The 16,137-nt window shown below is 40.7% G+C and overlaps 1 protein-coding gene across 14 annotated transcripts in view; it reads left to right on the forward strand.

The window, feature by feature from the left end:
* The window catches only part of DTNB (dystrobrevin beta), a 292,810-nt gene that overhangs the window by 16,546 nt on the left and 260,127 nt on the right, over window positions 1–16,137 (forward strand). For all 14 annotated transcript variants that reach the window (XM_045286980.1, XM_045286982.1, XM_045286984.1 and 11 more), the window contains exon 3: window positions 4,791–5,004. In XM_045286980.1, the coding sequence (XP_045142915.1) occupies window positions 4,791–5,004 (214 nt within the window). The remainder of the gene's footprint in view (window positions 1–4,790; window positions 5,005–16,137) is intronic.

The following is a 16,137-nucleotide window of genomic DNA, read 5'->3' on the forward strand; positions in this document are numbered from 1 at the left end:
GGGGGGGGGGAATGGGGAAAGCACTTTTTGTATCTCGCACATATCTATATTTATACCTAATTTTTAAAAGGGTATATGTTTTGTTAGGTAAGCGGGTCCCAGGATATGGAACCCTGAAAGAAAAGGGGGTTGGACTGATGGATTATAGCAGGGCCTGCTCTCTATTTAACTCACTCACTGTGGGGCAGGTTATCAGTTAGACTTGGAACTATTTGTATGGTCTTTCTTTTCCCCTCCTCTTTTTTGGTGTCTATCTTTACAAAATAGGCAGGATAAGCAATCCCAAGGATACAGTGACAGGACTGATGGTTCCGGTAGGACATGGGAGGGGAGATGGCAGGGTGGGGGGAGGGAGGGGAGCAGAGAGCCAGTAAGGACAGGGACTGGAATATCAAGGGTTCTAAAATTGATGGTGAGCAGGGTGTAGCATTCCTGGTCGCGTTTGATCAATTGGAATTTATCTGAGAGAAATTACTGAGGTAAATGATGGGTAAACATGATAGTGGGGCAGGAGAAAAGGAAAAGGGTAAAGAGAAGAATATTCTTATTCTTTAGTAGTGCTTTGCTTATCCAAGGCTCTTTCCTATTTAGATAAAGTTGGTGATTCATTTTTCCATCCCTTTAAAGAATGATGCTGGGGTCTGGATTGGAATTGTATTGTACTTATAGATCACTTTGGGTAGTAAAAACATTTTCACATTATGTCTTCTTATCCATGAACATGATATATTATTCCATTTATTTAGGTCCCTTTTGGTTTCATGTGATGAGCTGTTAACCACAAGGTCAGTAGTTCACAACCACAAGCTGTTCTGTGAGAGAAAAATGAGGCTTTCTATTCCCGTAAAGAGTTACAGTCTCAGAAACCCACAGGGGCAATTCTCCTCTGTCCCATAGGGTCACTATGAGTGGGAATCAATTCCATAGCACTGATTTTGGTTTTTATTTTGTTTTGTTTTGGGTTCTTTGAGTTTCTGGTAATAGTGTTTTATAGCGTGTTTGTTGTTTTTACTGCGTATGTTTATTTCCAAGTATTTCAACTTTTGTGTGACTATTGTAAATAGTATTATTGATTTCTTTTTCAGAAGTCACTTTGAAAATACAGCACTCAGATTGAATTTTGTTTGTTGATCTTGAGCTTTACAACATTCTTGAATCTTTTCAATTAATTCCAACATTTTTCTTGTTGAGCCTTTGGGTTTTGTACATGTAGAATAACACCATATGTGAATAGTTTTGCTTCTTTTTTGCCAATTTGGATGCTTTTGATTAATTTTTTTGTACAGTTGCTCTATCAATGTGCAATGCCTCTCTTGTTCTCTGATGGTGGATTTTTCCAGGGAGTCCATTTTATTAGGAATTAATATTTCAATTCCTGCTTTTAAAAAAATTGCCATTAACTTGATTTGTTTTTTCCATCCTTTGATTTTTAGTCCATTTTTATCTTTTTGTCTAAGATGTGTTTTTGCAAGCAACAGATTGATGGGGTACTTTCTATCTCTTGGTGTGTGTATTTAACCCATTTACATCCAGTGTCAATATCGGTAGGTATGGATTTATTAATCTTATTTTGCTGTGTGCTATGTGTGTGTCGTGTTATGCTGTTTTAATTTCTTTCTTCCTCGTAACTTCTGTGCCAACTTGATTTTGCTTATGTTTGTTCATTAATTTCTCCCCAAGTATAAAACATCTGTTCTTTCTTAAAATCACATAGGCTTTCTCTCCATTTGTATGTTTTGTATCTGCATGATTCATTTACTCATTAATTGTCTTCTTTGCAGATTGATATTGCTGGTGCCCTATGTTTAGTCTTATGTGTTTACTTTGAAGACTACAGTAGTTGGATGGGTTTTGGGGTGGTGGTGTCTTGTAGGTTGATCCCAAGTAAATGCCAGCTGTTGTTGTTATCTGCCCAAAGAACACCTCTTAGTAATTTTTGCAAGATTGGTCGTGTTTTTACAAATCCCTCTAATTTCTCCTTGTCTGGAAATGCCCTAATCTCTCCCTTGTGTTTGTATCCCGAGCCTTGATGGTGTCGTGGCTGTACGATGGACTGTGATCTGCATGGTTGGCAGTTCCAAACCATCGGCATTACAGTCTCAGGTGGCAGTGGGCTTGGTATGGCGTACATAGGAGGGACAATATGAGGGATTCTTTTTTGGATGTAAGATTCTTGGTTGGCAATTTTTTTTCCTTTCAGAGTTTTATGTATGTCGTCCATTGCCCTGTTTGTGTGGATTCTTCTGAAAAATCAAGATGTAGTCTGACTGGTTTTCCTTCGTAGGTAGCTTTTCGTTTTTCCTGAGCTGCGCCCAGGGTTCTTTCCTGGTCTTTTGCTTTTAGAAAGCTTGGTTATGCTGTTGTGGCGATTTTCTTTTGGAATCTATTCTGTTTGTGGTTATTTGAGCATTTTGAAAGTGTATTCTTGAACTATTTTCTCTATGCTTTTTTTCTTCCCCCATTTGTTCTTTCTGGAACACCGGTCATGTATTTGTTATATCTCTTCATAGCATCCTCCATAATTCTAGACTTTCTTTGGATTTTGTTTTGTTCATTTTCTAGATTGTTCTTGTAGTTTTGTATTGATTGATTTTCAGGCTTACTAATTTGGCCCTTCATTGTTTTAATTCAACTGCTTTGCTCATTCAATATATTATTGATTTCTAATGTCTTAGAATTAATCTTCTGGATTTCTACTTGATATTTTTTTGCATAAATTCATAATTTTTCATTTATTTTGTCAAATTGCTCATAGTGTTTTCCTGTATTTTAATCTTGTTTTTTTCTGTCTCCAAATAACTGTCGTGTGTTTTCCTCATTTGTTGCAAGTACCTAAGAATCATTCTTCTCAATTCCTTTCCCAATAGTTCTAATGTGTTATCTTTCTCAAGGAGGTATTTTGGGTCGTTATATTGCTCACTGGTTTGATCCATTCTCTCATCTCTTTGTATGAACTATTATTTTTTGTTGTCTCCAAGACGCTGTAGTTGTGTGTGTGTGTGCGTGTCTGTATTTACTTGTTGATCAGGTGGTACTGGAGTGGGTGGTTGTCTTTTCCTATCAGGTATAGTTGATGGAGGTGTCAGGTGACTGGATCAGGTGGAATAAAAAAGGAAAGAGTAAACAAACAAACATACAAATATACAGTAGCAAAAATCAAGCAAACTAACCAAGAAACAAGCCCACAAATAAAAACAAAACACAAAAAGCAAAAAATAACCCCACCAAAACAGCAACAACAGCATACCCCACAAAAACCAAACAGCCCCTGGCTGGATCCAGCAGCTGTTCCCTCATCAGTTACGTGTGTGAAGGTCCCACTCAGGTGCACCCCATAGGAGGGCAGACACTGGTGTGTGATGAGTGGGTGGTGGCAACTTTTGTGGACACCAGGGTGTAATCAGGGGTTAGGGATACTTGCACCTCTCTTACCAAACCAACCAAACAAAACAAAAGGTAAAGAGGAAGAAAATATCCCAGCCCAAGCCGGTACTGGTTGCCTCAGGGAACTGACATGCTCTGTTGGTGCAGAGTGGGCTTTGCCATAACTGCCACCCCAAAGCCCCAGAATCTGGGGGCCCTGCTCCCTCTAGCACTGCTGTGCCAGTTTAAAAACAGCAGCCCCAGGGTACTGGCCCACCACTGCAGATTATGGGGATTTGAGAATGTGTGGGCTCTGCCCCTTCTAAGTCTGCTCTCCCAGTCTTCTTCGTCTTTCTTTAAAACTCCTGAGCTGGCTCCATCAGCCCCAGAGCACTAGGCACTTCTAGCTCCTCCTGAGCCAAGTGGGGGTTTTCAGCAGCTGCTCCTGCCACTGAACACATGAATGTGTGGGTCTTAACCCCAATTCCACTGCTTTACTGGTTTAAAACTAGCCCCAGGCTGGCACCAGCACTCTACCATCCCCATCGATGCCTATTGGGGGATTGCAGCCACTGTCACCACTGCTGAGAGCATAAGTGTACAGGCTGGTGATCTCTGTGTGTAGTAGGGGTCTGTGGGAGCTAAGGGTTTTTCACTTCTCCCTACCCGCTACAACAGTTTTCCAGGAGGTACAGCCGAACTTCTTGGTTACCCCTCTATCCAGTTGAATTTGCAGCTCAAAGGAGCAGGAGCACAATTGACTGCTGAGGGCACCAGGTAGTGCCTTTGATGTGTCTCCACTCATCTGGAGTCTGGGGAATGGAGGGTGGTCCCACCTTTCTCCTTTCTGGGGACCAGAGACTGTCCTGTGGTGTGGGTGGAGCTGTTGGGTTCATGGCCAACCAGTGGAGAATTTGCTGGTCTGCTTACTCTGTGTGTGTGTGTGTGTGTGTGTGTGTTTTCTCTGTTGCTCACATAGTTTTTTTCTTCTTCAGAGATTTTGAGGCCTCAAGTCTCCCCTCCATATCTGTGTTCTCACGTCTTTGCTGTAGAGTGTTTGTGTAGTGTGCCTTTCAAGGCCACCATCTTGCTGGAAGGCCAGGACCATGACTTCTTATACTTTTATTGTACAATTATGATCAAAAGTAACATTCCGAGCTCTTTTTATACATGTAAAAAGAAGATTAAAATGAACAGGACAATATGACTTTCCCGTATTGTGGCAGGACGAGTGAGTGAAGTGTTAAAAGACGTGTGGTATATTCATGAACGCACTACTCCAGAATTGCTGTGCTTAATTTCATCATGCTATATGTGTGCTCGTATTATTTATAAAAAATTATGTAATTGAAAAAGGTAAGTCTTAATTGTGAAGGAAGTTTCTGTATTTTAAAATTGTTGACAGTTTGTTTTCCTTATGTTTTTAGTTCATCTTGTTGATATCTGGAACATGATTGAAGCTTTCCGAGATAATGGCCTTAATACACTGGACCATAACACCGAGATCAGTGTGTCCCGCCTTGAAACTATCATCTCATCCATCTACTACCAGCTGAACAAACGCCTCCCTTCTACACACCAGATTAGTGTGGAACAATCCATCAGCCTCCTCCTCAACTTTATGATTGCTGCGTATGACAGGCTAGTACCTTATGTGCTTATTTCATTTTAGTAAGTCTGCCTTTCATCATTCTTTTTCCATACTGCTAGCTAAGGGTGGTGAGCTTAGATTCACAAGTGCGTTAGGCCGAGTTGACTAGAGAAACAATCCAGTGACACTCATATATGTGGAAGAAAGAGCTTTATATCAAGGAATGATTATGCATCAACACGACACCCCAGCCCAGTCCAGTTCAAGTCCCTAAGTCCAATACTAGTTCATAAATCCCTCTTCAGACTCACAGCCACAAGCAATGATGCAAAATGCAGGAAGATCAATGGCCGGTGGGTGAAAAGTCTTATGGATCCAGTGGTGGCAGTGGCGGCGTCATACAGCTCTGGTGGGTCTCTGGCAGGTCTCCGAGTGGCTTGCCAGCAGGAAGGTGAAACAGAGAGAGAGGGGGAGGTTCCCAGGACCCACCTCATGAGAAGGTCACGCCCACAAGGAGGCGCCATCTGGCTGTGACTTGATTGACAGACTAGACTCCATCCCTTCACTTCCCTATCTACATGTTGACACAAAATTATGTAACTACCACAAGTAAAAGAAATTATTTAAAGACCTTTTTAGGATTTTTCCTTTTATTAAAAGATCATTTTTGGGGGGCTCTTAACTATTATTACAGTCCATACATCGATTGCATCAGGCATGTTTGTGCATATGTTGCCATCATTCTTTTCTAGACTAACTTTCTATTGAGTCCTAGGTATCAGCTCCTCTTTTTTTCTCTACCCCACCCTCATGGCCCCTTGATAGATTATAAATTATTATTTTCATATCTCACACCAACCGCTGTCTCCCTTCTCCCATGTTTTCATTGGTCTTCGCCCTGGAGGAGGGTGTATGGCTAGTGTCTATCATTGCAATTGGTTCCCCCTTTCCCCCATCCTTTTCCCCCCCTTCCCCCTACCCTCTGGTATCGGTATTCCCACTCCTGTTTCTGGATTCCATGTGACATGAGCTCCCATCTCTTGTCTATACCTGTGTACATACTCCGGTGTAGTCTGAATTGAGAAGCAGGAGTCATGATAGCGGGGGAGAGGAATCCTCAAGGAACCAGAGGAATAATGTGTGTTTTATCAATGCTTTACTACACCCTGGTTGACTCATCCCTTCCCTGTGGCCCCTCTGCTTTTTAGACTTTTTTTCCTTTTAAAATTTTTATTATGAATTAGATGAAGGTATACAGAGTAGATCATCACTTTCACATTCAACAATTCACACATATTCTATCTCAATTTATATATTTCAAACCTACAAAAAAACATAAATTCAATGAAACTGGATTTGGATATAATCTTTAAAGTATTTCAATACTGACTATATTAATGAATGGACCAGGGTGGCTGTTTATCATTTGTTCACTAGAAGACCCTTTTGCTAATTTGAAGGATTTAAAGGTTGTTGTTGTTGTTTTTAACGTTTAAAGACTTTGATATATCTAATTTATGGTGTATCAATTTGAGGAAATTCTTGTGCAATTTGCAAGTATAGTTAACAATTATTTAAAAATCTTGTTTTAGTATTTTAATTTGGATATATTCAAAGGGTTTATGGTTTACTCATAATACTGGATGCTTAGAACAAAAACTAATTAATTTTAAATAGAAGCAAATGTCTTCCTTAAATTCTGCCTAGTTAGCATATTATGATGCACATTGCTGAGAAAAGATAATATTATGTTACAGTCTTCTCTATTAGTGATTTTTAAACAAAATTTTAATTTCCTAGGAGGAAATAACACTCTGTGTATTTATGTGCAGTATTTATTTATATCCCTGTTAATTCTTGGAAGTATTTAAGATGCCTAAAGAAAAAAAATCAGCCAAGTATGAAATTAGAAGAGAGCTAGCACAGAGTAGAAAAAAAATTTTTTTTTAAAGTTGGGATTTAATACATACATCATATCATTCCATATTTCAATCACATCATTTAGAATGTACAATTGCTAGCACGATCAGTTTCCAAACACTCCTTTTTGTCTCCCTTTTACCACCACCCTCACTCCCTCGGCCCCACTCCCCCTGGAACCCTTATTCTACTTGCTGTCCCTTTAGGTTCATCAGTCCTGGGTTTCATCTACTGAAAAACAGAAAAGGCATATACTAAAGCTTCAAGAGCGTGACCTCCATTGACATAACACCTCCGAGATACACTCTAATAATAGTAGGGCAATTTTGATACCTGTAGTGGTAGCACGTGTACTTTTATAAAGATCTGATTATAGCTCTTTTTGAACATTTTTAGGAGATGTTAGGGAATGAGCACCAGTGGGTTCAAACAACAAGGATTGCAGGATGGCGTGGGACCAGGCAGTGTCTTGTTCTGCCCTACATAGGTTCTCTTTAAATTGGAACCAACTAGATGGCACTTAACAGCATTGAATGTGCTAGAGCTTTTCAATAGAAAAAATAGTGAGATCTTAAGGGGGAACCCAGAGCCTAGTGCGAAAAAATGGCTTCTTTGGTGGAACTGGCGCCCAGCTGCCTGCACAGAACCCCCCCACTGGATGTGGGGTATGGCCAGGCTATGGATTCCACATGCTGAACCAGCTGGAAATTGCTTGTGGCTGAACTGTTTAGGGAGCAGAAATGAATGAACCTGCAGTATCCATGATATATTTACTTTTTATTTCATTTATGTAGCTTTTCCCCTTCTCCAAGAGAAATTGTGTATTTATGCTCATTATCAAAGAGGAATCTTCCTGATTCCAGTGTAGGCAGATAGATAGGCAACAGATTTGCCCATTAGCTGCCATTTCATAAGTATTGCAAATATTCTTTTTATGCTTTTAGGTTTCTTTTACTGTGTACTTTTTATAAGGATTTTTTCTCCCCTAAGTGTGTTGGTTTTGTTTTGCTTCTGTTTTTCTCTGACACCGAGCAGAACACTAGTCTGGAGTCTATAGAGAGTTCTCTAGTTCAGTATCTTATCTCCAATTCATCTCCTCAGACTTCCCATCTGAGAAAGTATCAGTGACTCCTGGTTTTTCAATTAAGTCTGTAATCCTCAGTGAGGCCTAATGATATCAATCTCTGTTTCCCTGCTCACACCAGCCTCTGGCGAAGCTACCTGAGACACAGCTCTTTTTTCAATATGGCCTGCTCATTTTTCCTCTCTTCATTTCGGTTATCCTTGTCCCTGCCTCCACTCCACACTGCACTCCCTCCCCTGGGCATGGGAACTCCCATTCTCCATCTCTTCCTCTGTCCAAGTCGTTTATGCTATTTTACTTGTATGCCTTGGGGTTCACCTCAAGTTTTTATCTACTTTAGAGCCTTTCTTGTGATTACCACCCATTTTTATCTCTTTGATGACCTTTAATATTTATTTGTGTCATTATTGTTGACTTTTAATCCTATGATTCTGTAAACTGCTACAAGTGTACAAAGAAGATAGCAAGTCCTTGTGAGCAGAACTCGGCCTCCGGTCCTTCGGCTCCTCGATAAGCACAGCACTGGATCGCTGATGCCTATTTGCGAGGTGGAAATGGGAAGCAGCAGCGTTCTGACTTCATGAAAATTGATAATATTCTAAGTTGATTTCACTGTAGTAATTAAACTGTTTGACAAATGGGCTTTTGATTTGCAGTTGATTATTGTCTAATCCATCCAACTGTGAAAGTTTGATAAATTAAGATTAATTGGAAAAATCAGAGTTTCTGAAAATCAAAGAAAATTGCTCTTATTACTTTAACTACATATGGCGATTAGATTGCTAATAGTGTATCTAAAGTAGATGTTTGTTTTAATAAAAGAAGTCTTAATTTATGGTTGACAGCACCCACATCTGTTTGCTTAAGGTATAGAAATAGCTTAAGATACAGAAAACAGTGTTTTCTGTAGTAAAAAATGCTTTCCATAGTCTTAATGCAAAGTTAATGCAAAAGTATTAACTTGAATAGCAAACCCTTAATAAACCAAAGCCAAACTCACTGTCATTTAATTGACTCTGATGTAGAGTAACTTTATAGGACAGAGTAGAACTGTCCCTTTGGGTTTCTGAAATTGTAAATCTTTATGGGACTAGACAGCATCGTCTTTCTCCTGCAGAGTGGCTGGTGGGTTGAGCCATTGACCCGTGGTTGGGAGCTCAGTGTGTAGCCCACTATGCCACCAGAGCCTCTAGACAAGTGGTCCTCAACCTTGCTAATGCCGTGACCCTTTCATACAGTTCATGTTGTAGTGATCCCCCAACCATAAAATTATTTTCATTGGTACTTCATAACTATAATTTGCTACTGTTATGAATCGGGCAACCCCTGTGAAAGGGTTGTTCGACTCTAATAAAGGGGTCTTGACCCACAGGTTGAGAACCGCTGGTCTAGACTTTTAATAGATGGTGTAAATCCGTAAATGCTGCCCAACTTATTGTTGGGTGAGGTCAAGTTGGTTCTGACTCAACGGCGAGCCTGTGGAACACTGCTTGGTCCTACCCTGTACTCAAAACTGCGATGCCAATTGTTTTCCACTGTTGGGATCGCTGTGTCAGTCCATCTTGTTGAGAGTTTTCCTTTTCACTAACCGTCTGCTTTACCAAGCGTGATGCCCTCTCCATGGACAGGTCCCTCCTGATACAATGTCCAAAGTAGGCAAGATGAAGGCTCACCACCCCAAGGAGCATTCTGGCTGTACTTCCTCCAAGACCAGTCTGTTAGTTCTGTCAATCCATGGTACATACAACTCTTCACTAGTGTTGGGGAACCAGCCCCTCGCACTATCACGGGGTCAGTAAGTGCAATTGTATGGTTAAAATATAGAAAGGTTATAGTAAAGTCATAGAGAATAAGAGAGATAGAAGAGAAAGTAAAATAAAGGCGTCAGACACATTTCATGGTAGCATGCTCACTTCCTGGATGGCCATGATCTTACCAGCCAGGTCCTTGCACAACCTCGGTTGGAGGAGAGAAGAGAGAGAGAGAGCGATTTATTTCTAACCAAGGCTTATATATATTTTGGGGGCGTGCAAGCCCCCTGATTACAGGTAAAGACATACGTCACAGGAAGGGGTTGTACTATAGGTAATACAGTAATGGGAGGGGGATGATCTAGGGGTGTACACACCATAGGAAGAGGAGGGATTAAGGGTACACATGTGACAAGATGGGCGGATCCTAGATTCATGATGGTGGCCTAACCTTGATTGTCCTTAAGCTGGAGACTTGATTTATTCTGAGCCCTTCAAGGAAAGCAATCCACTGTCCATTACAGTAGGGAGTGAGCCTCACCGACTGCAGCGGGACAGACAATAGGGTCTGCGTGCTCTGGATGGCTGGTGCCTTCAGGGAGATAACTTGGCAATCATTTACCAGTAGTAGCAAGCAGTGTCCTAGTCTGACATCTATATGGGGGAGAGACACTGGGGGGAAAGTATTTTTATATCCCACACACTAGCACCGTAATTCAAATGCATCAATTCTTCTAAAGTCTTCCTTAGCAATTTAGGTTCGTTTAAAAAACGAAAGAGGCATTTTGGTGGCGGGTGACGGGGGCTTACTAAATTGGAATGAACAAAGGCCCATCCAACAGACACAGGTGAGGATTGCGGAGTCTTGTGAAGGTGCCTGCATGTAAAAACGTAACAGTGTTTATTAATGGTGACTCACTGTCTGGTTAGCTCGGCACAGGGTTATAATGATGTTTTCTCAGGGTTGGATAATAAGAACTCTTTTTAGAAGTCATGTGCATAGCTTCTTGTCAGACGATAAAATGATAGGTCTCTTGCAATGCATCATGCAGAGAAGTCTGAGAAAGGGAATCACGTCCCTTATTGAAGGAGGAGGGTGCTTTCTGGAGGAATTCTATTTGGGTGGAGTTAAAGTAACAACTATCCTCTTCCATGTTTTGCTCCACAAACAGTACTTGCTGACTCTTTTCAGTATCTTTATATACAGGGTTAATATTTACTGTTAACTCTTGACCATCAAATTGTACCATTTATCACCTCTGTAGCTACCATGGACCCAATTTTAAATGTGTCACATTCACCATTTGTGGTAAATGCAAGTTATGTGTCTCTTCAGAAACTGTGTGAAGAAAATTGGTTTTGGTAGACACTTGAACTTTAAATCAGAACTACTAAAAACATGGGCTTTTGTGAGTTTACCTATACCAGGTAAACTTTCCGTTTTAAATGTAACTTGGCCAGTACACGCAGATTAGGTTCCGATGCCCTGGGGAATGACTGAAGACGGAGTTCCCCTGGAGGACCGGGCTGCGGATGACTGCAGTTTCTCTCTGTTGCTCTAATTGTAGAGAGAGACGACAGAGAGCTCCCGCGAAACATTGGGAAAGTAAAAGGGAGAGTCCCCCTTGCTTTGTTTAGGGGCAGTGCTTGGAGATTAGAGGTAGAAAGGCCTCAAGTGCACCGAGGGATTTCAAGGCCACGAAAAGCATTCAGAACCGAATACTTGAGAGCAGCAAAGAGCTAAGGGTCTTCCTCGCCGAAGGAAAGAAATAGAAATACCATGAAACTTGAGAAAAGTAACGATTGTGGGAACACTCATGAATTTTGTTGGCCAGTGATTTCTTTGTGCCAAGTTGTACTTAAGTAACTGTCTTTAACATCAAGGTTTTTGTTTTTTGTTTTATAAGAGCACCACCACCAATCAGGTGTCTCTTTGCCCATAGCCAGGGGTTAACATCAAGGTTTTTACAGGTTCCATTTGTTATCTTTTTATTTATTGTAATACAAAGGTAAATAAAACCTTTCATAATTGAAGCTGGAAACCCAACATTGCAAAATGAGGATACAGTTCATAATTAAGACCTTGAGCCTACTCCCCATCCTCAGGAAGCAGAGTTATGCACTTATATGCAGATTCTTAAACTTAAAAGCTCACTAAACATCATTCCCACATCACTCCTGTTTATAAACTGATTTCCTTCGCATTTACTGTGATCGTTACTCTACTTGTACCTGCATTTCAAGCATCCCCATCTTTACTTTCGTATTCCCCTTATCCTGTTGAGTGTGCTGGCATTTAGATGCATAACCTGAACAGCCCCAATGAAGTATCGGATGTTAACCAACCCCTGTATTTGCCCACACAAAAGAGCGCACACAACACAGACAGAGAGGAGAGAAGAGCCACGGTTGCATAGGAGATGGTATGTAGTGATTACTGTGAAGCAGCTGGGACTAGAAGTGACTAGGGGGTGAACCTGAAAGTTGAGGAGTTAAGGAACTGCAGGTTGTTGCTATTTTGTTGTTAGGCCCCATGGAGTTAGTTCTGATTCATGGTGACCTCATTTATAACAGACTGAAATACTGCCCAATCCAGCACTGCCCTCATAATAATCGCTGTGATTGAACCCATTGTTACAGCCGTGCTCCAGATTACTGATAGCTGGTATTTATTTGTGGAGGGGGTGGCTATTGCATCCTGTAACTGTAAGTATAGCCTGATTTGGACTATTTTTGTAAATGAACAAGTTACTTGGTCTGAGACCAGCGGTTGAGAATGGTAATAAACACTAATGGATAGAAAAACATACATGTGCCTTAATGCTGATTCAATTTAGTTGAGTATATCTGTTACGATCTATTGGATTATAAGATTTTCTGAATTTAGGACTATTTCCAACAGAATTGAGTTTAGAAATATTCTAAATAGAAGATGTAAAGTAGTTTACATTGTTACGCGTTTCTAAAACTCGCATATTCTGTTTTAGCTGGAAGGGAATGCTGGCGCAGGATGTTACTTTGGGGAGTTCTGGGGGTGCTAGTAATCGTTAGAAGTGAAGATGTCCGCGTACCCCTTAAAGACTTGTTATATGGAATTTATTTGTGAGTTGCATCTTTTTTCACAAGAGAGTTGAACCTTTGACGTGACTCTGGCCAGGGTGCTGGGCTCCCCTGCTTTCCTGTTTGTTGGCACAGGTGACGTTAGTTTCTTCTCTGTGGACCAGAAATGGGTAGTCTTTTGTCCCTTTGAAGGAAGAAAGTGAGATTTAGAGCCAGAAGGATTTTACATGTATACAAAGGGTATATGATTAATGCTCTTTAATTTTTATTATGTCTTTAGATTCATTATTGCTCGCAAAATAAAAGCTAAAGTCTTCATTTCACTTTCAAAGTTCTCTCTGTGTTGGTAGTGTTCAGCTTTGGATGCATGTTAAAGTAACATGATGGGGGCACTTTAAACATATCAAGGAGAGGCCTATTCTATTCTGTGTTGTCTGTATTGAGAATTTGCATGGATTTAGAACTTGAGGGCCTTCCTTTTTTTTTTTTGCTGCCCCTTCAACTTTACTAAGCATGACGCCCTTTTCCAGGGACTGATCTCTCTTGATAGCGTGTCCAAAGTACGTGAGATGAAGTCTCTCCATCCTTGCTTCTAAGGAGTGTTTTGGTTGTACTTCTTCTAAGACAGATTTATTTGTTTGGCTGTTTGCTTGGCAGCCCTTGGCACTTTCTGTATTCTTTGCCAGTAGAATAGTTCAAAAACATCGATTCCTGTTCAGACTTCCTTATTCCATGTCCAACTTTGGCATGCATGTGAGACGACTGAAACTGCCCTGGCTTGGGTCAGGCACACTTTAGTCCTCAGAGGAACATCCTTTGCTAGCATTCTATTCCAGCTGTTCACATCTGTGCCGTCTGTTGTTAGAGGGAATTCACTAGAGGCTTAATCCTCATGTATTTCCCCTTCACAACTTTAAAATGGGTCAAAAGATAATAAATTGTAACCTTACGACATCTGTCATAATCGACGGTTTTACTCTGCTAACAAGACTATTCATAGCCCTCGACTATGGTCAGAGGGAATTCACCCGATCCTTCATCCAGGTGTGGACCATGAAGATGGATTGTGGGCTTCCACTGTGAGAAGTCAGCCACTTGTACTGAGATGAGCAGCATAGTTCTTAGCTTGGAAGACAGACAGTGACCAGGTTTAACCCACTCATCTTATCCGTGAGGAGGCTGAAGCCCAGAAGAGATCCTTGACCCACTCAAGATCCCACAGCTTGGCAAGAGGAGGAACGAGACTACAGCCTTTTACCATCTCTCAGGTCTGGGACTGAACTCACCCCGTGACTCCATTTCCAGCCAAACAGTCGGCTGTTCTGTCAGAGGAACAAGAACTCCTTCCACGTGAAAGATGAAAAGGCTGCCCCTTCATCAGTTTGATTCTTCTGGCTTCCGTCTGTTGAGTCCTTAGACATTGCTGAAAAAGACATTTCTGATGAATAGTTTGTTGGTCTTGCAAAATTCTGTCATGCCATCTCCAACATGGCTTGTGTCACCAAAGCCATATTTTCCGATGACTGATCTTTCTTCGTTTCCACTTTTTGCATTCCAACTGCCAGTAGTTATCCATGCATCTTAATTTTAAGTTTGATCAATTTCCAACTGCAGAAATTGGTAAAACATTTCAATTTCTTCATCTTTGGAATTCATGTTTGGTGCGTACATTTGAATATCTGTATCACTTCTTTTAGGCATGTAAGGATTATCCCATCACTGACAGTTTAGTTCTTCAGGGGTAGATCTTAAAGTCCTCTCCAGTGACGAGGGAGATGCCATTTCTCTTCAATTGGTCATTCCTGTCAGAGTAGACCATATAATTGTCCAATCCAGAACATTTAGTTCCAGTTCATTTGGGCTTACCATTGTCTAGAATATCAATCTTTATTTTTGACATTTTTTAAAACTCTTTTAGATTTATACTTTGTACTTTCTGTGTTCTGATCCAAAGCAACTTTTTCTCATTTTGGGTCAAGCCACATCAGCAAATAAATGTCTTGAAAGCTGTACCCCATGTGTGCCATAGGTCCACTGCTCCTTTTCAGGAAACAAATTACTCAAGGTCTCTCTGGCAATTAAAACACTTTTGTACTATGACCCATAATCCAGAACAAAGTGTAGGCATCTGCTTTTGGAGGCCCCTGGATCATTCTTGCATCCTCCCAGTGGGCGGAACCATCATCAAAGCAGACTCTCCTTTCACTAGACAGCTCCTTCCCAGTTGCCTATTGAATACCCTCCAGTCTTAGGGGGACATCTTCCGACACCAAGTCGGACAACTGCTGCTGCTGTCCTTAAGGTGTTCCCGGTCTCTCTCCCAGTCTTTCTTAGCTCTGTGGAAATCTGTCCATCATGAGTGACCCTGCTGGTATTTGAAATATTGGTAACATAATTTCCAGCTCACAGCAGCGTGTAAGTGGTGGGTTGTTTATTTTTAAGCGATTAAAAAATATTAAAAGTAAAATATAGTCAAGTGTTAAATATTCTACCTAAGTCATACTTTACTGTATTTAGATGGACTAAAGTCAGTTCCCAGAGACAGAGTGAGTAACTTAAGATATTTAAAGAAACGTTTGAGTATTGCTTTAACTTGTATGCCCCTTAGTGTTAATTAAGGTCAGTGCTTTGTATGTGCTTGGTACGTATTTGTCGTTATTCCTTTGTATATTTTCTGTACACATGTAAAACGGAATGAGACTCGTTGCTGTCAAGCCGACGCGGCTCAGGTAACTTCATGTGTTCAAAGTAGAATTGCTTCAGAGAGGTGTCTTAGCTGGGATGGGTATGGAAACCACCGAAGGCCAGGCTTTTCTTACCCGAGCCTCTCGGTGGGTTCAAGATGCCATCCTTTACACCACTCTGTCTATTTTCCTTTTTTAATCAAGTTGTCTTAGGTTGGTGGCTCTTTATTCCAGTTATTCCTTTGAGTGACCTGGGAAGCATTAAAGAATGATAAATGCCTAGACCCATACTATGCCAAATAATCAGAATCTTTAAGGTTGGAGCCTGGGTCTTGGTGTTTTTATTCTTTTAAACCATCTGTTATGGAAACCTTTGCACTTTGCAATTTATACTTTTTAGGTGTCTTAACCTATAGGACCATTATTCTTTCTTTTTAAAAAAAATCATTTTGTTGGGGGCTCATACAGCTCTTATCACAATCCACCATCCATCCATTGTGTCCAGCTATTTGTACATTTGTTGCCATCATCCTTTTCTTTTCTTTATTCTTTTTAAAACCATTTTATTAGGTAGGAGCTCATACAACTCTTATCACAATCCATCCATACATCAACTGTGTAAAGCACATTTGTACATTCATTGCCCTCATCATTCTCAAAACATTTGCTCTCCACTTAAGCCCC

This window comes from Echinops telfairi, unplaced genomic scaffold, assembly GCF_000313985.2.
Source record: "Echinops telfairi isolate 266 unplaced genomic scaffold, ASM31398v2 ScPeMD7_9;HRSCAF=40, whole genome shotgun sequence".
NCBI classification, from domain to species: Eukaryota; Metazoa; Chordata; class Mammalia; order Afrosoricida; family Tenrecidae; genus Echinops; species Echinops telfairi.